The sequence below is a fragment of the Hemitrygon akajei genome, chromosome 1 (assembly GCF_048418815.1).
Source record: "Hemitrygon akajei chromosome 1, sHemAka1.3, whole genome shotgun sequence".
Taxonomy (NCBI): Eukaryota; Metazoa; Chordata; class Chondrichthyes; order Myliobatiformes; family Dasyatidae; genus Hemitrygon; species Hemitrygon akajei.
In genome coordinates this window covers 65,215,361-65,242,129 of record NC_133124.1, presented here as the reverse complement: position 1 = coordinate 65,242,129, position 26,769 = coordinate 65,215,361, and the positions used below count along the sequence as shown (strand labels likewise).

The window sequence follows — 26,769 nt, the reverse complement described above, 5'->3', positions numbered from 1 at the left end:
CTTAAACAGTAGTGAGCATATGGTCTACAGAGATAGAAAATACACTTATTTATTAAACATGGAGGTAGATTGGGAAAATCGGTTAGTGCTGGATTCGAAGGGGGGAATTTCTAGGATGCCAACGAGATGGCTTTTTGTGGCAGCCCATGATTGAGCCCTCTAGGGGATCAGATTGGGTGTTGTACAATGAACTGGAATTGGTTAGAGAGCTCAAGGTAAAAGAATTGTTAGTGATCATAAAATGATCGAATTCACCCTGAAATTTGAGAAGGAGAAGCTGAAGTCAGATGTATCAATGTTACAGTGGAGTAAAGGGAATTATAGAGGCATGAGAGAGGAGTTAGCCAGAACTGATTGGAAAAGAACACTGGCAGGGATGACAGAGCAGCAATGGCTGGAATTTCTGGAAACAATTCGGAAGGCACAGGATATATACACCCCAAAGAGGATGAAGTATTCTGCGGGCATGGTGACACAATTGTGGCTAACAAGGAAAATCAAAGCCAACATAAAAACCAAAGAGAGGGCATATAATAAAGCAAAAATTAGTGGGAAGTTAGAGAATTGGGAAGCTTTTAAATACCACCAGAAAGCAACTAAAAAGTCATTAAGAAGGTAAAGATGGAATACGAAAGTAAACTATCTTAAAGAGGATACCAAAAGTTTCTTCAGATATGTAAAGTGTAAAAGAGAGGTGAGAGTGGACAACACACAGGAAACGCTGGAGGAACTCAGCAGGCCAGGCAGCATCTGTGGAAAAAAGTACAGTCGACATTTCAGGCCAAAACCCTTCGGCAGGACTGGAGAAAAAATAAAAACTGAGGAGTAGATTTAAAAGGTGGGGGGTGTTGGGTAGATTAGAGAGTAACACCAGGTGATAGGTGAAACGTGGAGGGAGAGGGATGAAGTAAAGAGCTGGGAAGTTGATTGGTAAAGGAGACAGAAGACCATGGAAGAAAGAAAAAAGGGGAGGAGGAGGAGGAGATAAGGTGAGGGAGGGAAAAGAGGATGGGGAAATGAAGGGGTTTGGGGGCATTACTGGAAGCTTGAGAAATTGATGTTCATGCCATCGGGTTGGAGGCTGTTAGGAGACAAATCTCAAGGTTGTATAATGTATATACGCTTGCATAATAAACATACTTTGAAAGTTTGTTCTTTAGCACTGCCTCCATTTTAAAGTTTTCATTGTTATTCCAATATCACTGTTGGATTTCTAACCTCTCAGTAATTTCTTATAGTTGTACAATCTTCCAGAATACACACACTGTCATCCTTTTCAATGTTCCAGATTTTAAAAGCTCCACCACCAGTGGTAGCTGTGTTTTTTGCTGCTGCAGCAATAAACTCTGCACTTTCCTTCTCAAACTAATGTGCATCTCTACCTTTCCTCTGAGCCCGCTTAGAATGTACCTCTGTGGTCAGGCTTTTCATGGTTTATCCTAACATCAAGCTACTTTTGCTTGATGACACTTTTGTAAAGCTGTGTTTTAGAATTAGCTGCGATTACCTAAACTGTTGCAGAAAGGCTGCGACATGTCAGATAGAGCGGCTTGAGGTCAGTTAGGGAGCGGACACAAGTGATGCCCACATATTAGAAAATGAATCTTAAGCACATAAAACTCAAAAGTGCCCAGTTAAGATGTGACAGTTTCTAATTGATCAATTTGTCGTTCCTTGGTTACCCCAGTCATCAAAAAGAGTTGTTGGCAGTACTGTCAGTTGGCAATTAGTTGCCAAGCATTGCTGACTTGTTTAATTTGGGTAGTTTGTGGGTGACTTACTGCAGATGCTAACTTTTATGCATTCCTGTGCCAAAGTGCTGAACTTTGGGAGTTTGAGGTGATTGCCCAGTTCTGGATTTTATTTTATGAGTATAGGGATTCCTTGATTTACAAATTTTCATTATAACATCATTAATTCTTTAGACAGCTGCAGTGCCATGTTCAAGTTTGCTGACACTGCTGTCATTGGCCGAATCAAAGATGATGAGAAGTCAGCATATAGGAGAGTTTTAAAATCTGGCTTGAGTAGTGCCACAATACCAACTTTTAGCTCGATATCAGCAAGACCAAGGAGCTGATTTTTGACTTCAGGAGGAGGAAACAGGGGGTCCATGAGGCCAGTCCTTATCAGAGGTAGAGTCAGCAAATTCCCTGATGCTCTCATTTCAGAGGACCTATTCTGAGCCCTGCATGCAAGTGCAATTGCAAACACTTCTACTTCCTTACAAGTTTCTAAAAAATTGAGCATGACATCAAAGGCTTTGGCAAATTTCTATAGATGTGTGGTGGAAAGTATATTGACAGGCTACATCATAGCCTAATATGGAAACACCAACGCCCTTGAATGGAAAGCAGTGGATGCAGCCCAGTCCATCATGGATAAAGTCCTTCCCACCATTCAGCACATCTACACGTAGCATTGTTGCTGGAAAGCAGCATCCATCGTCAGGGACCCCTGCCTCTCAGGTCATGCTGTCTTCTCGCTACTGCCATCAGAAAGAAGGTTCAGGAGCTTCAGGACATACATCACTAGGTTCAGGAATGGATATTATCTCTCAGTCATCCGGCTCTTGGACCAAAAGAGGTAACTTCACTTGTCCTATCACTGAACTGTTCCCACAATCTAAGGACTCTCATCTCATGTTCTTGATATTTATTTATTACATATTATTATTTCTAGTATTTGCACTGTTTGTTGTCTTTTGCGTACTGGTTTAACAAGTAAGTGTGTGCGGATTTACGTTTTTATTATGGTTGTTATTCTATTACTGATTTATTGAGTATGCCTGCAAGAAAATGAATCTCAGGGTTATATATGGTGACATGTGTACTTTGATAATAAATTTACTTTGAACATTAGATGAACCCAGTTTGCAAATCTATTTTTGCTGTAATGAATAACATGCTATTGGGAAGGCAGCAAGGAACATGAGGTCTAGTGCCTCTAAGATACCTCAGCAGTAACTTTCAATTTGATTCCTTTGTGCATTACCTGTGTAATTTCATTTATTGCTGTAATAGACCTTACCAGGCAGTTGTGTTAACAAAGCCAGCACTTGTAGTTCAGCATAGGTAACAGCACTCTTTAACAAAACTGTACACAGGCTAAAAATTGTAGCAGTAAATGAAGTTAAAGTTGAAATGTACATTAACTCTGGACATCTGCAGCACTTCCCTTTCAAGATGTTTACTGATGATCCAGAAGGGAGGAGAGTGGATAGTTAATGTAAAACCACTTGGAAATATGCACACAGGCACATCAAATAGCACTCTTTATAGCTAACTTCTGTCACAGCTCAAACAATGTTGCACAAGCTTATTTGTGTATGCGACCTTTAACCCTCCCCACCCTATCATCTATTGATCATGCATTCTGTCAGTTCTTTTTTCACTTGTAACAAGTTTTGGTCTTTTAACCTTCAGAATCAAAATCAGGCTTAATATCACCAGCATGTGGTGTAAAATTTATGTGGCAGCAGTACATTGCAAAGCATAATAACTGAATTACCGTAAGAAATGTATATGTGTATATATATACTGTATTAAAAATGAAATTAAAATAAGTAGTGCAAAAATGTAGTGGTGGAGTTCATGGGTTCAATGTCCATTTAGAAATCTGATGGCGGAGGGGAAGAAGCTGTAACTGAATTGCTGAGTGTTTACCTTCAGGCTCCTGTACCACCTCCCTGATTGATTAGTAGCACTGAAAAGGGGGCATGTCCTGGGCAATGAGATTCTTTAATGATGGGTGCTGCTTTTCTGAGGCATCGCTGCTTGAAGATGTCTTGGATGCTGGGAAGGCTAGTGGCCATGATGTAGTAGACTCAGTTTACAACTTTCTGTGCAGTGCCCCACCCCACCCAACAGTACCAGATGGTGATGCAGCCAGTTAGAATGCTCTCCACAGTACATCTGTAGAAGTTTTCAAGTGTCTTTGGTGACATACCAAATCTCCTCAAGCTTCTAATGAAATATAACAGCTGTCATACCTTCTTTGTCACTGCATCGATAATGTTGGGTCCTGGTTGGATCCTTGGAGATGTTGACACTCAGGAACTTGAAAATGCTTGCCCTTCCACTTCGGACCCCTCGATGAGGGCTGGTGTGTGTTCATTTGTCTGATAAATTAAGGGCATTTCACAAATTTGTACTGAGTACTGAATATCACCAAGGGGATATGGGTTTAAGCTGTTTTCCTGCATTAGTGCAAGAAGGCCCAATAAGCACCTGTTAGAAAACCCAGATAATTAGACAGTGTGAGCAACAGTTATTGGCTTGTGTCCTGATTCATTTATTTCCATAGAATAGAGGAAAAAATGTATGGTCTTTACATTTTCAATTGTTAATTTCACATTGACGTTAGTAAAAGACTGGGACTGATTGCTGTCACTTTGCAGTGTTTTTGAAGCTTGTGTGCAAATTAACTTAAGCTTCATGCATCACAAGAGTGGTTAGACTTCAAAACAAACTTTATTAGCTGTAAAGTCCTTTAAAGTGTTCTGAGGTCATGAAAGGTAATCTTTCAATATTCCGTGTGTATTTAAATTTTGTTTCTTTGGGGAAAAATTGGTGTTGGTCTAGATCAGCATTGAAACAACAAAGCATACCTCAGGCTGTTAATTGATTACAGCTTGGTGTTCAATTAAAGCTTAATATTCAACACAATCAGTATTAATAAGAAAGACCAATGCAATATTAGCATGCATTTCAAGCAAACTAAAATATGAAGGATGTAATGCTGAGGCTATATTAGGCATTGGTCAGACCACATTTGGAATATCGTGAGCTGTGTTGGGCCCTATGTCTAAGAAAATGGAGAGGGTTCAGAGGAGGTTTAAGAGAATGATCTGGGGAATGAAAGGATTAACATACTGTAGAGGAGCCTTTGATGGTCCTGGGCCTATATTTGTTGGAGTTTAGAAGAATGAGGGGCAGATCTCATTGATACCTATTGAATATTGAAAGGCCTCGATAGAGTAGAGGTGCAGAGGATGTTTCCAATAGTTGAGAGATACAGGACCAGTGTGTACAACCTCAGTAGGTCCCTTTAGAACAGAGATGAGGATTTTCTTAGCCAGTGGGCGGTAAATCTATGGAATTCATTGTGTTAAACAGCTATGAAGCCAAGTCATTAGGTATTGTTCAAGTAGAGATTGATAAGACACTTGATTAGCAAGAGCATCAAAGGTTATAGGGTAGACAACCCCAAAAGGCGGACTGTAGACCAGATACGGACTACGAGAACCAAATGTCTGGACCGCGCCGACTCATTGGCATTTACGTGAATGCACCTGTCATAACATGTAAATAAAGCGTGCGCTGCTCTAATTTATTTTAACCTCATCCCACACCATACACTTGACCTACGCCCCCGTAGAGTGCGCGACATTCACAGGAGAAAGTTGCACTTTCCACGTCTGCGGGAGCATTGTGAGAAGAATGAAATGCAGGAGGATCCAATGATGAAGGATTTCATGACGAGCCTGGCAGAAAACTTCAGGGAATGATTTGAAAGCTCCCCTAAACTCTCAGGTGACATCCTCCTCTTCCTGAGACAGCCGTTCTCCATTTCGGCTGACGGCCAGTGGACTGCAGAGGCGAAAAGGTTGGTGCCTTCCATAGATGAGGCAACTCTTCAGATGGAGGGCTTGGAAATGGGAACATCTGATTTGCTCAAAGCACAACACAAGGATGTTGGGGTGAGTGACTTTTGGATCAACATGGATCCCCAGCTCAATTCAAAAACAGGAGAGTTATTGCAATGCTCCTACTCACACTGTTCCCCTCCACGTACATATGTGAGTCATCGTTTTCTTCAATGAACTCTAATCAAGCACCAGGACAGAAACAGACCGACTCTCCAATGCACATCTTGGCCAGTGTGTCAGGATTGCCACCACAGAATGTAGGTCGGACATCAGAAGGATTGGCTTATCTCTTCGCTGTCACTTCTCTTACTGATTGGTGAGTGAATCAGTTTATTTTTGTCCATTTGTCAATCTTATTGTGGTATAATAATATTACAACAATAATACTGATAATTTCATTGATAGCTACGCATCATACTTCAAATGCTACATAGCTTAATTACCGTAAAAAGAACAAATAGATTAAATGAGAGAACAGAAACAGTGGAAAAGGCAGTACTACTAAAATTCTGTGTGGAAGAGAAGTATTGAAGACTACCATATTTACAGTGTGTGTGTGCACGCTTTAAGTCCCAAATGAGTTCTGAATGTGACAGCTGACAGTTGTGACAGCTAGAGTCATAATTAAATGATTGGTTTTGGACTTATTTTGTTTCAAGTGTGCATTTTTTTCTTGTGTGACCCACAACACAGGCTTTGAGAATCCCGGGCCTAAATTATTACTACCACTACCACTACCAGCATAACAACATTTGTCCATAAAACAACTTTACTGGCGCAATGGAAACAAAACCCTGGACGTTTTGGCCCTTGGCATGCTTGACTTAATATGGCTCTTGTGGAAAATTAATTGGGGAACCCTGTTATAGGGAGATGGCAGGAGAATGGATTGAATGAGATAATGAATCAGCCATGATCGAATGTCATAGCAGACTTGATTGGCTGAAAAGCCTAAACCTGGGCCTCTACCTCCCTCTGAAATTAGATCCTTGACTTCCTTATCAAGAGACAGCAGTAAGTGCAGATCAGTAATAACATTTCTTGCTGGCAGTCAACACAGATACAGCTACTACTTTATTGTCACCAAACAATTGATACTAGAGCGTACAATCATCACAGTGATATTTGTTTCTGCGCTTCGTGCTCCCTGAAGTACAAATCAAAGTAAATATAATAAAAATTTAAATTATAAATCATAATTAGAAAATAGAAAAGGGAAAGTAAGGTAGTGCAAGTCAGGTCCAGATATTTGGAAGGTACGGCCCAGATCCGGGTCAGGATCTGTTCAGCAGTTTTATCACAGTTGGAAAGAATCTGTTCCCAAATCTTCATGCTCCTGAACTTTCTCCCGGAGGGAAGTGGGACAAAAAGTGTGTTGGCTGGGTGGGCCTTGTCCTTGATTATCCTGGCAGCACTGCTTCGATAGCATGTGGTGTAAAGTGAGTCCAAGGATGGAAGATTGGTTTGTGTGATGTGCTGGGCTTTGTTCGCAATCTTCTGCAGCTTCTTCCGGTCTTGGACAGGACAACTTTCATACCAGGTTGTGATGCACCCTAGCAGAATGCTTTCTACGGTGCACCTATAAAAATTAGTGAGGGTTTTAGGGGACCATGCTCAAGGATGCATGGTTAGCTCATTGCTCTGTTCTGCTGTCCCTACACTCATGGCTGAACGGTTAGATGCAGGTCAAACACCATCTATAACTTTGTAGATGGCACCACTGTGTTGGTAATATCACCAGAGACACTTACACATTCCTACAGATATATGGTGGAGAGTGCTTGTATCGCAGTCTGGTGTGGAAGCTCCAATGCACAGGATCACAAGAAGCTTTCTGATTTTGATTTATTTTTGTCACATGTACCAAGATACAGTGAAAACTTGTCTTGCATACTTTTTACACAGTGCATTGTGCTAGAATAAGGTAAAACAATGACAGTGTAGAATAAAGTGTAAATATGACACATCTCACTGTCTCAGCATAATCGAAGACTCCACCCACCACGGACATTCTCCTCACCCCTCTCCAATGGGGCAGAAGATGGGAAAGCCTGATAGCACTTACCAGCAGGCTCAAGAACAGCTTCCATTCTGCTGTTATCAGACTCTTGAACGGACCTCTTGTACAATAAGGCATACTCTTGACATCATAATCTACAGTACCTTATTATGATCTTGCACTGTTTATCTGCTCTGTGCTTTCTCTTTTACACTTTATTTGACATTGTTATCAATTTACCTCATTCTGTTCTATGCACTTTGAAATGATTTGATCTATATGAACTGTAAGCAAGGCAAACTTTGCACTGTATCTTGGTACATGTGACTATAATAAACCAAAACCACATCATGAACCACCAAATTTTTGAAGTCAAGTCATTACAAGGAAGTCTACTGGAGTGTCCTAGACCAAATCATCAATTGCTTGTTCAGCATTGGGAATGCCTGTCATATTTAGTTCCATTCTCAAGAGTAATACCATTGGATTAGTTAAATCTCACACACCTGTCACCAATACCTTTCTCCCTCTCATTGAGGTTGCAGTTCACCAGATACTCTTGTGCAGATTGGAGCCTGGGAATTTGTTCTCTTGCTCTGAATATATTGGAATGAAGCACAGACATGAAATGTTTTCCTTCCTGGCTTGCCAAAGGCTTCCTACCTCTTTAGGGCAAAGTTGGAACTGTGAAGGAATACCTTCTAGTTGTCTGGTTATTTGCAGCTCCAACAATATTCAGGTAACTTGACTCCAGGATAAAGCAACCACATGTTTGCACTCCCTCCACCAGTGGTGCAGATGTGGGTAAGATTTGTTACTCTCTTCCAAGACCTAGAAGGGCAAAGGCAGTAGGTGGATAGGAATGCTAACCCATTTTCCTGAAGGCCTACAATATCCTTGGGATCAAATTCACTGCCTACAATCCTGACATGGTTCATTCCGGGAGGTTTCTCTAGTTGGTTGTGGGAGGTTTTTGTCAGGTTTCATGTTAAGATGGACGGTTAACATTTCAAATTGCAGCTGGAAAAGATTAAAAAAGAAATGGATTGTGTAAATCGTCAGTCTCAGTAACTGTCAAAATGCATATAGATTCAAACTACAATAGCCAGGGACATAAATTAGTTCTGAACAGACACCTTTGGAGTTGGATGCTGTTGGGAAATGCTGACATTTATTTACTGTATTCTGCAGTATTTATTCTTAAGAATATTTAGACTTGGCTCAGTAACAGCAAATCCATTAATTTGAAAGGACAGGAATGCTGATCAGAAGAAGAATGCCTACAAGATAATTTGCACTTTAAATTACCTGTTCAAATAAATGGTGATCAACCTGAAATGTTGAACTTTCAAATTAAAGCATAGACCAACAAGGTTTAGACTTGTCTGATGTTCAGTTCTGATATTTTCCTGTCATCCAGTCATTGGCTGTTGCAATATATACCTGAATAACTGGCCTTTATTGCAACACTACCAATCTACCTGTAGTCCCTAACCTTAATTTCATTTTCTATTTGGAGAAATCAGACCTATTATGTTGCAGTGTAACTCCAACCGTTGGCAGTTATTTTCACTGACTTTTTATCCTCTGCACTGGAGGAGGCTGAACCTTGCCTTCCAGATTGCATCTGTCATTGAATCGTCAGAGTTTGCAGATGTCATTACCCTTGTCAAGACAAACTTTTCTTTTGGTTTGCAGTACTGTACTGTTTTCTTCAACATAGATTCTGGGGGGGGGGGGGGGGGTGTCAATAACGGAGTTTCTCATTCTGTACCAGTTTTGTGTTTGACATTTGTCCCTTTAGGGTTTCTTGATTATTTGCTTAGTTTTTGTGTTCATTATATATTTTTTTAAAAAACAAGGAAAATTGGTGCAGGAGTTGGGCTGATGGTTGCACACTGTATGATCATTGATTTTCTACTTCAGTGCCTTGTTACTGCCACCTCCCCAGTTTGCATTTCTCCCTTAAATGTAAGAAAAACCCTTATATACTTTGCATATTTTTAATAATTTGACCTCCTCCTGTGGTAGTGAATCCCACGACTGTGTCGCTGTAGGTGGCGAAGTTTATTCTGATCTTGGTTCCTGAGGTGATGATTCCTGGTTCTGGATTCTCCAGCCAACAAGAACATCCTTCCTGAATCTAGATGGCCTGATCCTATTAGAATTGTGTCAGGTTCTGGGAGTAGCTCCTGATCTGTTGTATATCAGTAGGCGTGACCTACCTCATCTCTCCTACCATAGATCATGCCAGCCCAGGAATTGATCTAGCAAAACTGTCAATATTTAGTTTTTTGGCAAGACTTAACTTTCTTATTCGAGTATCTAAATGATTGAGCAAAGATAATAAAACATTTTAAGAAAAAAAAGTTCTTAAGTTCATAGACCTGCTTGTTAGGCTGGTAGTGTGCCATTGTCAGCATTATGTCATGGGATATGAATATGTAAGCTAACTGCAAAACTGACACGTAAATGCAATATTCGTGAATTGTCGGACAAGTGCAATGCTGAATGGGAAATCCCTTACAAATTGTTAAAAGGAGAGATCCGGTTCTGGTCAAGATGGTGCTGAGCAGTGGTCTCAGTTGAGATCATGGCTCAGAATGTTCTAAGTTCATAGAATGGTTTTGGGGACAGAGGGGATAAAAGTTTAGCAACAGGGATGTGGAGGAGTTTGAAGTCAAATTTCCACTCCACACTCTGTGTTCAAAGTCCAGCGTTGTGGTCAATGTTGAAAGGACTTCTGGAGCCCAAACCACCACTCCACTTTCAAAGTCCAGCGATAAGAGCATAGGGACGAGCAAGATTCGGAATATAGTCTTGTGTTCTGTGCTTGAAGGCCGGGATGTAGATGGGTGACGAAGGACGGTGGGCCCCAGGGTTGGATGTCCATCTGGGCGGGAGGCACGAAGGCCAGAGTTCAAGCATGGTGTTCAAAGTCTCATCAACTATTCTGTAGGTAGATACCGGAGATCAAAGCCCAAAGGTCAGTCAGAATTCCCATGGCCAGACGCTGAAGAGGAGGCTTGTCCAGGGGTGGAGGTGTGTCTGTGTGTGGGGTTGTTGCTTGTTGTGCCCAGCATTGTGGGTACACTATGTTGGTGCCAGAATGAGTTACGACTGCCTCTAGCACATCAGTGGATGTGTTGCGTTGTTTGTGTTATGAACCATTTCACTGTACATTACCACGTACAGTACATGCAGTAAATCTGAATGCAATTTGTGGGTTCTTAGATTACAGAAAATTATTTTGTAACTAAGTTGACACAACCACTGATGGCACTGTTTATAAAATAATCTGCTTTGCATTGGTATTAAATTTAGAATATTTTAATTTGATTCTTTGCTGCTCTTGTTCATAATTCTATTTTTTGCTTCCACTATTGAATTGCACGGTTAGTTCTGAGAAGCAATTCCTGCTCAGCTTTTGATGACTCTTTTATCTGTTGCATGCCCAGGGTGGCCACTGTTTGGGTAGAGTAGGGATGGGAGAGTGGTAAGGTGGGTAGAGATGATGGGTAAGCAGAGAATAAGCAGTGGACTTTTGCAATACCCAACAGAGCAATAATTGGCTTCCTGTTATAACTACATTTGGCACCGTTAACTGCAATTATTTTTTCACTCTCCCCCCCCCCTCCCCATGCCTACTAATTCTTAATATTCAAATTTAGTATTTAAGTAAGTTTTAACAAATTTATATCATTTCAAATATATTATGACTATTAGTTAATCTTAAATAGTGCATGTGGATAAAATTTTAAATTTATTGTCTGCCACTTGTGCAGAATATCATAACAGTTATCCAGGTTTGACTGAACCTGGTTCAAACTTAAAATTGTATTCGTAGCTTAATTGTTAACTTGCTCAATTTTTAAAACAAATATTAACAAATAATTTAACTTAAATGCAAGCTGTTCTTTCCATGTACTTTTATAGGGCTTTTCAAAATCTCTGAGCTTATTATAAACTTTGCTCATAATTCAATATTAGTATACCAGAAGCAGGAAGATAGTGACCATAACTCTGTTTTGGAGATGTTGCTTGATCTATATCTGTACTGGAACTTTTTATTTAGTAAGGGAATGGAGAGACTTGGTGTTTGGGAATGCCTTTCATCCTCCAAGCTCTGGTAAAACATTTGGATCTGAGTAATGGTGAGAATATGGATTTTTTAAATCCTTGTGTATCTCTAGTGTTTGATCAGTTCTCCAAAGATACCCTGTAAAGTCACTTACCTTCCAATAAATGGAGATCAAAAATATCAGGATCTTGGAAATCAAAACAAATTAAACAAAACAGGCTGGAATTATTCACCAAGTGGAAGGAGTAACAATTAACATTTTGGGTCTGAGGTCATTTACTAGAACTGCAAAAGAGGTAAAACAAGTTTTTAAGGAGCAGGATGTAGAGAGCAAAGGGAATACCTCTAATAGGGTGAAAGCTAATAGTTTAAAGGACTCTGTTGCCAGTGCATTAAGCTCCTTTATGATGAGATTGCAGAGTATGTTCAGTAGGCCAGATTGTCCAAGTAGAATAACCTGAACCACAGTGATACAGGCCATCACAAAGAGTGAGCTAACTAAAATTGCAGAGTTCTTTAATGAGTCCAGAAACCTGTGACCTGCCCAGTCAGAAAATGAAGTGCTATTCTTTGAGACTACATGTGGTCTCATTGTAAAGGTGCTAAAGGCCACAGACAGAAAAGTCAGATTGGGAATGTGATAATTCAAGTTCTGAAAACAGTTTTATTTCAAATTGTACTTTTGCGGGAGTGAAAAACTGAAAATAAACCAGTTCGATGTTTATAAAGCTAAATGTATACATTTTTAGCCCTCATTCTCTGCACTCTTGTACACCCAACACAAAATACACTGAATCTAACCTTCACCCATTGACACCTTGGAGTTTTAGCTATTGAATGAATACTTAAGTCCAAGTTGTGCTCAGTGACAGATAGTGATGCCTCTATCATTATGCTGTGGCATGGATTCCTGTTAGAGATCAATGAACCCAGGCAAATTGCCTGCAAGTTCCTATGGCAAACCAGATCTGGGTTGAGATGGGAAACCTCATTTCATTAAGGATGCTCAGCCTGCAGATTAGAAGTCAAAAGGGAAGTTGCATTTTTAACTCAAAATGCTTAAAGGTATTTTGTTTTGAAATTAAATTTGTTTTTTAACAGTTACATCAATCTTAAGTTTTGAATGTTTTTAAACATTAGAAACATTTAAGAGCTGTTAACTGCAGTTAGAGCTCTGTCCAAGGTACTTCAAAGAATAAATAGATCATCAAGTCTGCTCTGCCATTCTATCACGGCTGATTTATTATCTTTCTCAATCCCATTCGCCTGCTGTCTCCCCATAACCTTATGACACCTTTATTAATTAAGAACCTATAAACCTTCACTTTAAATATACCCAAAGATGTGATTTCCACAGCTGTCTGTGACAATGAAATAACTACATTTGTAGAAATTTTTACTTTGGATTGCTAAGCAAGTTATGGAATATGGAATGTGGGTAATGCTCATCATACCTTTTGTCATCTTTGTTCAGCCCTGCGCCCACCAGCATTGTAATGATAACCAAGATCCAATGCAGTGGTAATTCTTTGTAAAAAGAAGATTACAACGAAATAACATGACTAGCCAAGTAATCTATAAAACGACAGCTAATGCGAGAAAAAACAGTAATAAAACTGCAAATAATTATGATATAGTATTGTATATAGGAAATGGTGCAGACTATTATAAAGTAGCATGCACAGTTGTTGCTTTTGTGTTCTAACAATCTTTCAGCTTCACCACACCCACATCTGCCCATTACACTGCTGGTGCTCAGGGCAGCAATGAGGGTTCTCCATCTCTGGCAGTGTTCAGGCCTTCCTTCACTGTGGAAGTAGCTCAGTTTTCACTACTGTCAGTCATGTAAGTTCTGGGTAGAGATTCAGGGATACTGTCTCCTTCAGATGCAGAAGGATTCTTCATTGCTGTTTCTGTAACAGCTTTGTTTGACCAGTCAGGGTTGTTGACCCTGAGCTGAACCCTTGTATCTGGAGAATTAGTGATCCTCTCTTAGTCTGGCCTCTACCCTTTGATCTGTTCAGCATTAAGTGGTCCTGCCAAGAGCCAAAGCATAAAGCCCTGACTCCAACCAAAATAATGTAACAACAAGGTTATGGTCCTCCAACCCAAGGATGTGTTTCATCTTCAACTGCCATGTAAGTAGCACTAACTGTAAATCTGTGTACAACTTGTGACAGTATTCAGACATGGTTGTTAGCCCTAATTTGTAACCTAATTTATCAATAGTTGAACTTGAAGCCATACTCCTTTATAATATAAAGAATTATGCCATCATAATTAAATGACACAAGCACCCTCCCCCATTATTTGTCCCTTCCATGGTCTATTTATTCTTTAAATACATTTGTTTTTACCCAGTTTGTCCAGTTGATCTTGTGTCATCGGTTTTCAACTGCTTTGGCTGGGAAAGCTGAGATTTGTTGATTTTGCTCTTTAGAAATTCTGCAGAGAGTCAAACTGGAGTCCCTGGAGAAAATGGATGATGTAATTTGTGACCTTGGTTCAATCTTGTGTAAGAAAATCACTTTTTTTTATTAAAAAAACAGACTCTTCAGCTTGCAACAAAGGCCCAGTAATGTCCCACAGCTGGGTAGACCTTCTGGTCAGTCAGCAACTAAAATTCCTGTCAACGGGACTCAGTGCTTGAAAGTAATGCTCAAAAACAAGATCCCAATCCCTGAACTGAAAGTGTTCTAAGGTTTTTTTTATATTGATTATAAAACTGACATGTGACAACATTGTTGTGAAAGGCACTTGCATCATTACGTATGAAGTTGTCTTTTCTTCTTTGGCAGTTTCTACATTCCAATTAAGTCTTTCACTTTATTAATTCCAGACATCACATAATTGAAGGCATAAGACATTTCATCCCTGCAGTGACCATAAAGGCTTTTCCATAATGAAACAATTATATTTAGAGGCATCACACTAAATCCACCAACATGCCAATGCACTACGGCAACAAACACCCTATCCTGCCATCTATTAAGCAATTTCTGGACTTGATACAGTGAAAGGCTCAGCTGGACCATTGTCTTAGTAGTTCCAACTTGCAACTGTCTGAAGAGCATATGGAGGCATAACTGGAAGTCAGTCAACTGGTATTTTGACACATATAGCCAGGAAAGGTTGTATGGGGTTTGTTTGGTAAAGTGCTAGGTAATTAAAATGCAGACCCACTGCTTCAATTGAACAGCATGAATGCACATTCTTTTGTGTTTCTTTGTATTTTTGTCTGGTATTGGATGCATGCCTCTAACCGTCTGACACTGAGGTGCAAGTCTATCCTTAAGCAAAATTGACCCTGAAAGCGTACATTTTCTTAAAATAGTTAATCTTCCAGGATGGTGTCAGCACCTAAAAATTTATAAGTCCATCCTTCTCCGTACATGCACAAGAGGGTATGTTTGACAGATGATGTGCTGAGAGGTAAATGGGAAGAGTGTGCACATTGCAAAAATAAAAGCAGATTTACTAGATTACTTGATGCATATCCTGTTGCAGGAGTCAAGATCTTATTGCTTTTCCGTTTGGGTGGATTGAAGCAATAGACACAAAATGCTGGAGGAACTCAGCAGGTCAGGTAGCCTCTATGGAGGGAAATAAATGGTCAGTGTTTTGGGCCAAGCCCCCCTATCAGGAATGCTGTCCATATTATTTATTTTCTTCCATTGATGCTGCCTGACCAGTAAGGCGAATATATCCAAGAGAAAGAACTAAATTTAATGAGAACTGCCTCGGGCAGTACTGTGAAGGCTGTTTACAATGAGTAAAGAGTCACTTTTTTGGATGCTTCTGGTGGAGTGGTTAAAAAAAATTGTCCTTATTAATCTTCTTTTGGCCCAAGTTCCATTACACAACATGATTGTCTTAGGCGTGCTTTAGCATTTGCGGCCAGGGGGACCACTGTACATTTGACTTTCAAACTCTTTAAATTTATCCTATATGGAGTCTTTAACATGCTACATTGGTCAGGAAATTGCAAAAGAAAAAAATTCTAAAAGATTGTAAATGTGTTGGTTAGGATGAATGTATATTGGCTCACAAAACAACCATTGAAGCATTAAGATCCCACATTGCAAGATTTTAGATGATAAATTAAGGGAAGTGTTATATTAGTGCCAGCTGGAGATTTTCATCAAACCCTACCAGTAATTTCAGGGGGTTGAAAGCATAATTTTTTTTGAGAATATGTTAAATAATTATACTTGAAAACCAATATGCATTTGTAAGTGAGTTTGCTTTGAATTTACTCAAATGGGGAAAAAGATTTAACAAGAATGATTTTTGGACCACATTGTTACATCAGAATCTGATGCAAGCTGTTTTCCTAATTGTCACTCAATACTATGTGAGTTATCAATAAATGCATGAAATAGTAAACCTTACACCAAAAAATGATACAGTGCAGGCCATGAACTGAAATCTTCTTTTCAATCTTATGGAACAACCTGTACAATATAACTTATTTGACAATATAACACATCGGTGAGGCTGTGCATTTTCTTCTCAGATAGGTTAAAATCGATTATCATCTGGTGTACCATCAAACAATCTTAAACGAAAAGATAGAGTTCCAGTTATGAATCCACCAATACTATGTAAAGGCAGAAGAGTATCAGTTCAATAATTACTGCCATATGTAATTGGGGCTTCAATACTGACTGTTAATCTTATTGGGGCAGTTGTCTTCATCAGACCATAAGACATAGGAACAGAATCATTCGCTCATTGACTCTGCACCACCACTTGATGATGGCTCATTCATTTTCCCTGCTCAATGTGGCTTTCACATTGTATTTGCCAATTAATTTCACAGATTCCCTACCCTCGGGTGAAGGAAATTCTCCCTCATCTCTGTTCAAAAGGGACATCCTTCTATTCTGAGGCTGTGCACTCTGGTCCTAGACTCTCCCACTATTGAAAACATTCTCCCCACATACACTCTATCTAAGACCTTTAATTTTCAGTAGTTTTTAGTGAGACCCTCCTCATTCTTCTGAACACCAACGAATACAGATCCAGAGTCATCAAACACTCCTTGTATACCATTTAATCTCATCTGAACTATCTTTTCAATTCAAGCAACTTCAGTTCCCTGTTCATTTTTGTTTCACTGTCACAAAGATCAAGGACAATCACTAAAAGTAGTTTTCCTTGATCTCGAAGCTCAATGTTTTTCCCATGGTCATCTCTTTGTTGGTTGTTCCAAAGTTAGCGATTAAAAATAATCTATATTTTTACACTGAATTCAAGAGGGAGAAATGTGTACTCTGACGCACATAGAGTTGAAATTACGTAAACTTACACATTGTGCTTAGGTACCTACCAGCATAACTATGTTAAATATAATTTGTGTATCCATATTTATTTTTGGTGTGTTTCTTTATTTGTAACTTTAGTTTAAAGTATATGTTCATTCTCTTGCATTGTGCATGGAATAAAATGCAAAATCCTTCGATGGAGGTGACAAAAGATTGCAAGGTGTATGAGTTTAATTGGTCTTTCTTTCTTGCTCATATCTGCTGGAGGATGGCGCTGGAACCTTGGGCAAAGTTTAAAATTGATATGGTTTGTGGATTGGACTCAGTAATTCATGTTGTGTTTTTTGTTACTCTTTTGTTTAATTGCTATGGCTGATTGGCTGTGCAGGCTGTAGTGGATGAATGACACAGAGCTAAAGTGAACTTACCTGAGCATTCCCAGAATGTCATTGACTCTGTGGTTTGATGATTTATATTCTGTTTTTGGCATGCTTTTGCCATTTGCGCAATTTGTTTTTTGTGCATTGAAGAGATTTTGAAACCATCAGTAATGATCTTTCAAGAATCGCTAGGTTCTGGAATGGTGTAGGGTAACTTAATTTGTGGACGTGTACATAATTCACATCCGCCGACATGTAGTTGGGGTTCACTTTAAGAGCTGGTCTGACATGACATAATTACGTAAAGGGTTTTAGTGTGTTTTGTGTTTAGTTTTTGGGGTTCAGAAAATGAGTTTCTGTGCTTTTTTTGAAACATAAAATGCCTCTGCTGTTTTATGTATGAAAACCTATATTGGTAACCCCAGTGTTTTAGGACAGTTCCAGGGTTATTGAACATGTTGGCCAATACAGTTGCTTTGAAACTGCTGGAGTTTTGGGAGCAAAATGCTGTTGCTTGGGGAACCCTTGGGGAGCAGTGATCTCAATATGATTGAGTTCACTTTGAAATTTGAGAAGGGAACAAATAAAATCCAATGTGTCACTATTTCAGTGGAATAAAGGAAATTACAATGGCATGAGAGGGGAACTCGCCGAAGTTGACTGGAAAGGGACACTAGCAGAAAACACAGCAGAGCAGCAATAACTGGAGCTTCTGCGAAAAATGAGGGAAGTGCAGGACATATATTCCAAGTAAGAAGAAATTTCCAAATGGAAGCAGGATACTACCGTGGTTGACAAGTCAAAGCCAAATTAAGAGCAAAAGAGAGGGCATACAAGGAAGCCAGAGTTAATGGGAAGATAGAAAATTGGGGAGTTTTAAAAAAACTTTCAGAAGGAAACTAAGAAGGTCATTAGAAAGGAAAAGATGAATTATAAAGGGAGCTGGTGACTAATATCAAAGAAAATACCAAAAGCTTTTTTAAGTATATAGAGGGTAAAAGAGAGTTGAGGGTAGATATAGGACCAATAGAAAATGACGCTGGATATATTGTAATGAGAGATGCAGGGATGGCAGAGGAACTGAATGTGTATTGTGCATTAGTCTTCACAGTGGACGATGTCTGCAGTATACCGAATATTCAAGACTGGAATATAAAAGCAAAGATGTAATGCTAGAGACTTTATAAGGCATTGGTCAGACCGCACGGAATATTATAAGCAGTTTTTGGCCTTTTATCTAAGAAAAGATGGGCTGGCATTGGAGAAGGTCCAGAGGTGGTTCATGAGAATGATCCTGGGAATGAAAGAGTTGACATACAAGGAACATTTGGTGGCTCTGGGCCTGTACTCGCTGGAGTTTAGAAGAAAGGGGGTGGGGAGCTCATTGATACCTATCAAATATTGAAAGGCCTTGAAAAAGAGAGTGGATTTGGAAAGGATGTCCCCTATCGTGGAGGAGTCTAGGACCAGAGGGCACAGTCTCAGAATAGAGGGACATCCATTTAAAATAGACATGAGGTATCTCTGTAGCCAGAGCGTGGTGAATCACAGACGGCTACTTAAGATGAATTATTTGGTATATTTTAGGCAGAGGTTGATAAGTTTTTGATTAATCAGGATATCAAGGGTTATAGGGAGAGAGGAGAATGGGGTGGAGAAGGATAATAAATCGGCCATGATAAAATAGCATGCTGGGCTGTATGGCCCAATTTGCCTATGTCCTATGGTCTTTAGTTTATTTATTGAGATGCAGTACAGAATAAGCCTTACCGGCTTTTTGAGCTGCGGCGCCCAGCAATCCTCGATTTAAGACTTGACTTGGATTTTATTTCCTTTTACAAGGAGTCTTATGAAACCTGATGGCATGGACATAAATGCAAACATTATGACTGTCAGCATAATAACCCTGGTATAACAGCTAGTCTGAAATAAAAATGATAGAATAGCAACTCAATGTGCAATGTGGGTTTGCAGGCTGAGCAGCATTTAATTGCCTACCCTTTGCTGTCTTTTTGTGTGCACGTTGAAGATGCACCAAATGCTTTATAAAATGTCACTTAGGCAGGGCTTTAAAGTGACTATTAACTGCCTGGTTGGAACATCTTTCAATGGAATATTCTACTGTACATACAGGTCTGGAAGCATAAATACTGTTTTTCATTCTTGTAGTGTTATTCATTGAGCCTAAAAATATTTGCAAAAGTCACTATGTTTCAATCAGTTGCAAAAATGGAATATTTCATGATAAATATTCATGGTTACATGAATTGCATGCTGTTCTTTCCTATTACTTAAAATGAATAGCCACATGCTATTTAATGTGTGTACTCTGGTAACTGGTTATAATTAGAAATGGGTCATCTGATTTTGGTGCTGGATTATATGTAACTTTGCGGAATTCGCTGAAAAAACATTTAACGGTAGAATTCTTAAATTCTGTTATTGAACCTATTCCGAATGTGATGTGTAGCTTAAATATTTCTTGCATTGTTAATATTCTAGCAATCCAACCTGGGATTAATCTTAATCCAGGAAGAAGTTGTACAACTGCCTCTTGAGAGTTTGGTTTTGAAGTTTTGACAATGAGTGCTGTTTGGATTGCTTTGGTTGTGGAACTGTTTTGTTTGCTTAAGAAAGCTTTGCTGGATTAACACATGGTATTGATTTAATTGTAGTTCAATGTAAATGTATTTTCTAAGTACACATATGTCACCATATACAACCTTGAGATTCATTTTCTTGCAGACATTCATACTAAGTACAACAACCACAATCAAATCAATGAAAGACTGTACCTAATTGGATGGCAAACAACTGTGCAAATACAACAAGAAAGAAAAAATGAAATAATAAGAATGGTAATAAATAAATAAGCAATAAATATCAAACAGGAGATGAATTCTTGAAAGTGAGTCCATAGGTTGTGGGAATAATTCAGTGATGGAACGAGTGAAGTTATCCCCTTTGGTTCAAGAGCCTGATGGTTGAGGGATAATGACTGTTCCTGAACCTGCTGTTGTGGGTCCCAAGGCTCCTGTCCCACCTCCTTGACTGCAGCAGAGAGAAGAGAGCATGGCCTGGATGATGGTGGTCCCTGATGATAGATGCTGCTTTCCTGTGACAGTGCTTAGTGTAGATATGCTCACTGGTGGGGAGGGCTTTACCTGTGATAGTGTGGGCCATATGCACTACTTATTGCAGGCATTTCCATTCAAGGGCATTAGTGTTTCCATACTGGGCCGTGATGCAACCGGTCAATATACTCTCCACAATATTGAGGTTTGTCAACATTTTAGATAATTAAAGTTGTAGAGTGAAGTCTCCCTGAAAAAGTATGTTGATTCTGAATATTTCCTGAATTCAACTTCTGTTTATTTTTATACATATTGACAAATGGATCAGCAGTTTGTGATTTTGAAGGCAGTTCGCAGAAGATTCCCAAGATTGATCCCCGAGTTGAAGGGATTGTTTAAGAGGGTGATTGACAATCTGGATGCTCAGAGAGCATGACCCCCAGCTGAGTCATCCAGAAATGGGGGATTGTAGCTTCAGATTTAAGATAGAGATGAGGAACTTTTCCTAAAGGTTGGGAATATTTGGAATTCTCTAACCCAGAATGTATGGAGAGTGAATCGTTGAATATATTTGAGGCTGAGACATTTTTTAATATAGTAAAGTCTGTGGGGAATGTGCAGGGAAATGGAATTGAAGCCAAAATATGATCAGCCATTATCTGAAAGTCCATATAGGTTACTCTGGCTCTTATTTCAATGCTTTTACAAATATTGATGTAACTGATGACATAATTTCTGATATTCTTAACTAATATTTAGTTTTATGATCCTACAGATTACCAATTTGTCTCTTCCAAATTACCTTGTTGCATCTTCAGTTGGACTGCTCCCCACCCAGCTATTGAATTCTTATTTAGGAACAACCTTGCGCACAATGGAAGATGTCATTGCTGAACAAAATGTTAGTGGATATTTAATATTCAGTCTTCAGGTAGGGTATTTCTTGTGTTATTCTTGCTTTCTTCCTGAGCAGTGAAAATTCAATAATGTTTAAATTTATCTCATTGTTATTCTGATATTTTTTGGTCTGGTTATGTTGCAGAAATGTAGTGGAAAAATAATGATATTTGGGCAAATCACACATTTGGATATGTGAGAAATTTTGTCTTGACAAGGGAGGAATAATACTCCCATATATTCTTTCCTTCTGGTTTTTGCTGCTAAAGTACTTGTATCATGCCTTATTGCCACTCTTTCCTTTATATGGTAATGTGATGTTTACACTGACCTTTTTTTTATAATGGATAACCAGTAGTGCATACAGTCATCTAACTGTCCCATTATGAACAAATTTATATAGACTAGGATAGAAGCTGTATCTCCATTTGTAAATGTATTGCTGCTTCTGATTTATTTTGAACAAATTGAATGAGGTTTTTCTTTTTATACAATTCAGACTTCTAAGAAAATTGTATAATTCCATCAGCATGTTTCAAAGCACACCCCATGAATAATATACAATATTTAAAATTCAAGGAGATATGACAACACAAAGGTAATATACCCCAAAGACTAGTGCAGAAAAGACTTCCAAAGGAGGAGAGATGGAGAGTTTTGAGGAGAGAATTCAAGTTATTGACAAATGACATCATTATCCAGTGATGCTCAAATATTTCTGATGTTCTTAACTAATATTTAGTTTTAGGATCCTACAGATTACCCAGACCTAGAGAGCTCCCAGACCACATCCCCAGTGCTCCCCTCTCCCTTTCCAGCAATTGCACAAAAAACTATAAAGAACTTTGACTTGTGCATGGTGAAAGAAAATAGGAGCTGCAAATTACAGTAAAAGCAATTTTCATCAACAATTTTAGAACGTAAATAGTAATAGTCCAGCTATTCATTATTTAATTGCATTTTCAGCTTTCAGAGAGATGGATGGACTTGATTCAGCAATAGCAGCTTCTCAACATCAGGCTGAATGTCACTCAAAGAAACTCTAATCCCATGTTCAGTAATTTGCATTCTCTGTTTTGATGCTTTGAAAGAAGTTGGGTAACTGCACTGAAGCAATGATGCTCCACTAAATATGATGTTCGAAAGGCAATAAAGAACATCTTGACCTTTTTCCATAGGGCAGGATGGCATTTAGAGATTTCTTTCTACAACCAAAAGTCTTGATAGGATTTTTTTGAATGTCATCTTCAGCTCAGTCATTTTGTTGCGAGATTGTTTCTTCCTCCAAATTTACTGTTAATTCCTCATTACAAGTGTTCAGAAATTGATTTATTACCAAATCTCAAATTAGGATCAAGAGAAGATCCTGAAATCTCTGATTTGTCTTTATGCAGCTCACCCAGGCGGGCACAGTATACTTGAAAATTGCCATCTGGTATTCCTTCTTTCTCACTCTTTCAACTGGGAGGCTTGGAAGTTGTAAACTTCAACAATTCCTGAGCCTCCCTGAGACCAATGTTGCACTTGAATAGGGTTAATTTGGACAGAAATTTGTAGCTGACTGATTTGACTTTGAGATTCACATCATCTCTTTGCAATTGAAGATTGATTTTATTTAACTTTGCGAATAATTCCAGGAAATAAACAATGCTATTAATAATATTCTTGAGTTGATTACAGAATGAAGCATTCAAGTCTTCAAAGAATTTTATCCCAGTTTCAAAAAGCATATAAAGGTTTCTTAAGCAGTTTTCTTTTGAGAACCATCTAACTTCTGAATGCAACACCAAGGAATCAAACTGTTCATCATTCTCAATACAAAGCTCTCAAAATAGTCAAGTTTTGAGGACATGGGACTTGTTTTTATTTACTGCTGTGATAACAGTATTCGATGGTTTATGCACCCGATCACTTAGGTTTATTGCAAAAAGATGTTGTCTGAGAATGGCACAGTGAATGGTAAGTATAAAGCAAGAATATTGATGAGTGGAATGTCCTCTTTGAAAAATTGCTCAACAACCAGAAATATTGACTTCCTCCTTGTTATCTGTTTATAGTCCCCTTGCAAATAACAACTCTGGATCCATGCTTTCTTGTTTTATGAAGCAAACATAACAACAAAAAAACAAAGATTTGTTGCCTGGCAAAGTTAATTCATCCAACTGCAGAGCAAATACTGTTGGACAATGTGTCTTCCTCATTCTCAAACATTACATCTATCCACCTATTGATCTGGTGGCTTGTTCAAAGCCATACTCAAACCTTCCGTTGCTGCTGGCAGAATCAGTTCTCCAATTGTCTGGAGCTTTCCAGATTTGGCAATGAATCAGAATTGGGTTTATTATCACTGGTAGGTGTCGTGAAATTTGTCAACTTAGCAACAGCAGAAAAATGCAATGCATGATAATATAGAAGAAAAAAAAATCAGTATATCAATTACAGTAAGTACAAACAAGAGAAAATCTGCAGATGCTGGAAATCCAAGCAACACAGACAAAATGCTGGAGGAACTCAATAGACCAGGCAGCATCTATGGAAAAGAGTACAGTTGATGTTTTGGGCCAAGAACCTTCAGCAGGACTGCAGAAAAAAAAGCTGAAAAATAGTTTTAAAAGTTGGGGGTAGGAGGAGAAACACAAGGTGATAGGTGAAACCTGAAGGGGGTGGGATGATGTAAAGAACTGGGAAGTTGGTGAAAGAGATTGAAGGCCAGGGAAGAAAGAAAAGGGAGGAGGAGCATCAGAGGGAGATGTTGGGCAGGCAAGGATATGTATATTTAAAAATAGTACAAAAACAGAAATAATATAATTTTTTAAAGAAGTGAGAGTGTTCAATGTCCATTTAGGAATCGAATGACAGAGGAAGAAGCTGTTCCTGAGTCACAGAGTGTGTGCCTTTAGGCTTCCTAACGGTAACTATGAGAAAAGGGCATTCCCTAGGTGATGGGGTCCTTAATAATAGTCGTCACCTCCTTGAAGATGTCTTGGATACTGTGAGCAATAGCATGTTGTATGAAGCACGCAAACCATCACTGTTTTGTTAGGAAGTAATGGCAAACATGTTTTGAAGTGTTTTCTGTTTCTAAAAGTTTTCACAAAGTGACTGAAAATAACCCAAGTTTTTATTTGCTTTATCAGTATTCTCTTCAAATATTCAAGGAGCCTGGATGGTTTCATAGCCTCATTTGAAAAACTCTTTCACACAACAGACACATTGGCTATTGTTGGTTGCTGAGTGCTGATATAAATCCATATTTCAGATATTCCACGCTATATTTCACACTTCTATTTCATTTAGTCTGCCTCTGCCATTTTTATTGCACATTAATGACCCCGGTCTGTGCCTACTGTTTAAGTCCTCAAGTTGCAGTCAATAAAGGGGAAAGTAATGACATCATAATAGCTCAGGCAAAACCTGCCTGTCTGCCTGAAAGTACATGAAGTGGGCAGCGATATCTCTGTTGGGCTGTAGGCTAGAGAAATGTGGTCAAGACCATTCAAAAGGGCAGATTCTGAACTTTACCCTATTGAGTGGCACACCATAATTCACAGGAATTGTCTAACTGCGTCATTGGGGTTTGGGAATCATAGTAGCTAATGCTGTACTACAGTAGTGAATGGCAATAATGCATGAGCCAGGCCCAGTAATAACACAATTTCTTTAGTCCCAATTTCTCATGATATGCCAAGTACAGAAATGTCACACTTCTTCAACAACTATAACATGCTTCGAGCAAAGTCTAAGAGAGTGTGTGTTAGCAGGAGATGAGGTGATTAGGTGATGATTGTAATCAGTTATGAGGCACTGATGATCAAATACTTTTAATAATTAATTTGTTTCTTACATTAAGCCGGTAATCCCTCAGCTGCCCCTCTTGCTAGTAAGTGCACCCCACTGTCTCCTTACTTTATTCCCCCCACCCCTTAGAAACTCCTACCAGTCCCAGGGTGATGATACTGCCCACTTTGGGAACCACTGACATAGATATTTTCAATCCCTTCTCACATTTTTCCATTCTATATTTTTTCAGGTGCAACTCATTGTAAACTATTGCAATTTATATACTTCCTTTCCTTACTGTTTAGGATATTTAAAAAAAGTCAGTATTGTTTGCTGCCTATAGCAGTATTCAGTCTCCTAATTACATTACTGAACCTTCAGTGCTGAGAAGTGGATTTTGCTCCTTTCAGCCTTTTTAGTCCAACTCCATGGATTGGAAATTGGCTGGCTGACAGGAAACAAAGAGTAGCGATTAACGGGTCCCTTTCGGAATGGCAGGCTGTGACCAGTGGGGTACCGCAAGGTTCGGTGCTGGGACCGCAGCTGTTTACAATATACATTAATGATTTAGATGAAGGGATTAAAAGTAACATTAGCAAATTTGCTGATGACACAAAGCTGGGTGGCAGTGTGAAATGTCAGGAGGATGTTATGAGAATGCAGGGTGACTTGGACAGGTTGGGTGAGTGGGCAAACGTATGGCAGATGCAGTTTAATGTGGATAAATGTGAGGTTATCCACTTTGGTGGCAAGAACAGGAAGGCAGATTACTATCTAAATGGAGTCAAGTTAGGAAAAGGGGAAGTACAACGAGATCTATATGTTCTTGTACATCAGTCAATGAAAGCAAGCATGCAGGTACAGCAGGCAGTGAAGAAAGCTAATGGCATGCTGGCTTTTATAACGAGGAATTGAGTATAGGAGTAAAGAGGTCCTTCTGCAGCTGTACAGGGCCCTGGTGAGACGCCACCTGGAGTATTGTGTGTAGTTTTGGTCTCCAAATTTGAGGAAGAACATTCTTGCTATTGAGGGAGTGCAGTGTAGGTTCACAAGGTTAATTCCTGGAATGGTGGGACTGTCATATGTTGAAAGATAGGAGCGACTGGGCTTGTATACACTGGAATTTAGAAGGATGAGAGGGGATCTGATTGAAACATAAGATTATTAAGGGATTGGACACACTGGAGGCAGGAAGCATGTTCCCGCTGATGGGTGAGTCCAGAACTAGAGGCCACAGTTTAAGAATAAGGGGTAGGCCATTTAGAACAGAGATGCGGAAAAACTTTTTCACCCAGAGATTGGTGGATATGTGGAATGCTCTGCCCCAGAAGGCAGTGGAGGCCAAGTCTCTGGATGCATTCAAGAGAGAGTTAGATAGAGCTGTTATAGATAGCGGGGTCAAGGGATATGGGGAGAGAGCAGGAACGGGGTACTGATTGTGTATGATCAGCCATGATCACAGTGAATGGCGGTGCTGGCTAGAAGGGCTGAATGGCCTACTCCTGCACCTACTGTCTATTGTCTATTGAGCTGAGTTTATATCTGTGTTGCTGCATTTCTCTCAAACTAGATATTTGATTTTGGTGTTTTGTTTCTAAACAAATCTGCATCTCTCTTATAATTTACTTATAAATATCTGTC

At 39.2% G+C, this 26,769-nt stretch overlaps 1 protein-coding gene across 1 annotated transcript in view; it reads left to right on the top strand.

Annotated features, from left to right (window-relative positions):
* Positions 1-26,769, top strand: part of tmem64 (transmembrane protein 64) — a 63,441-nt gene that overhangs the window by 20,988 nt on the left and 15,684 nt on the right. Inside the window, exon 2 of the mRNA XM_073044542.1 lies at positions 21,227-21,382. Coding sequence (XP_072900643.1) covers positions 21,227-21,382 — 156 coding nt within the window. The remainder of the gene's footprint in view (positions 1-21,226; positions 21,383-26,769) is intronic.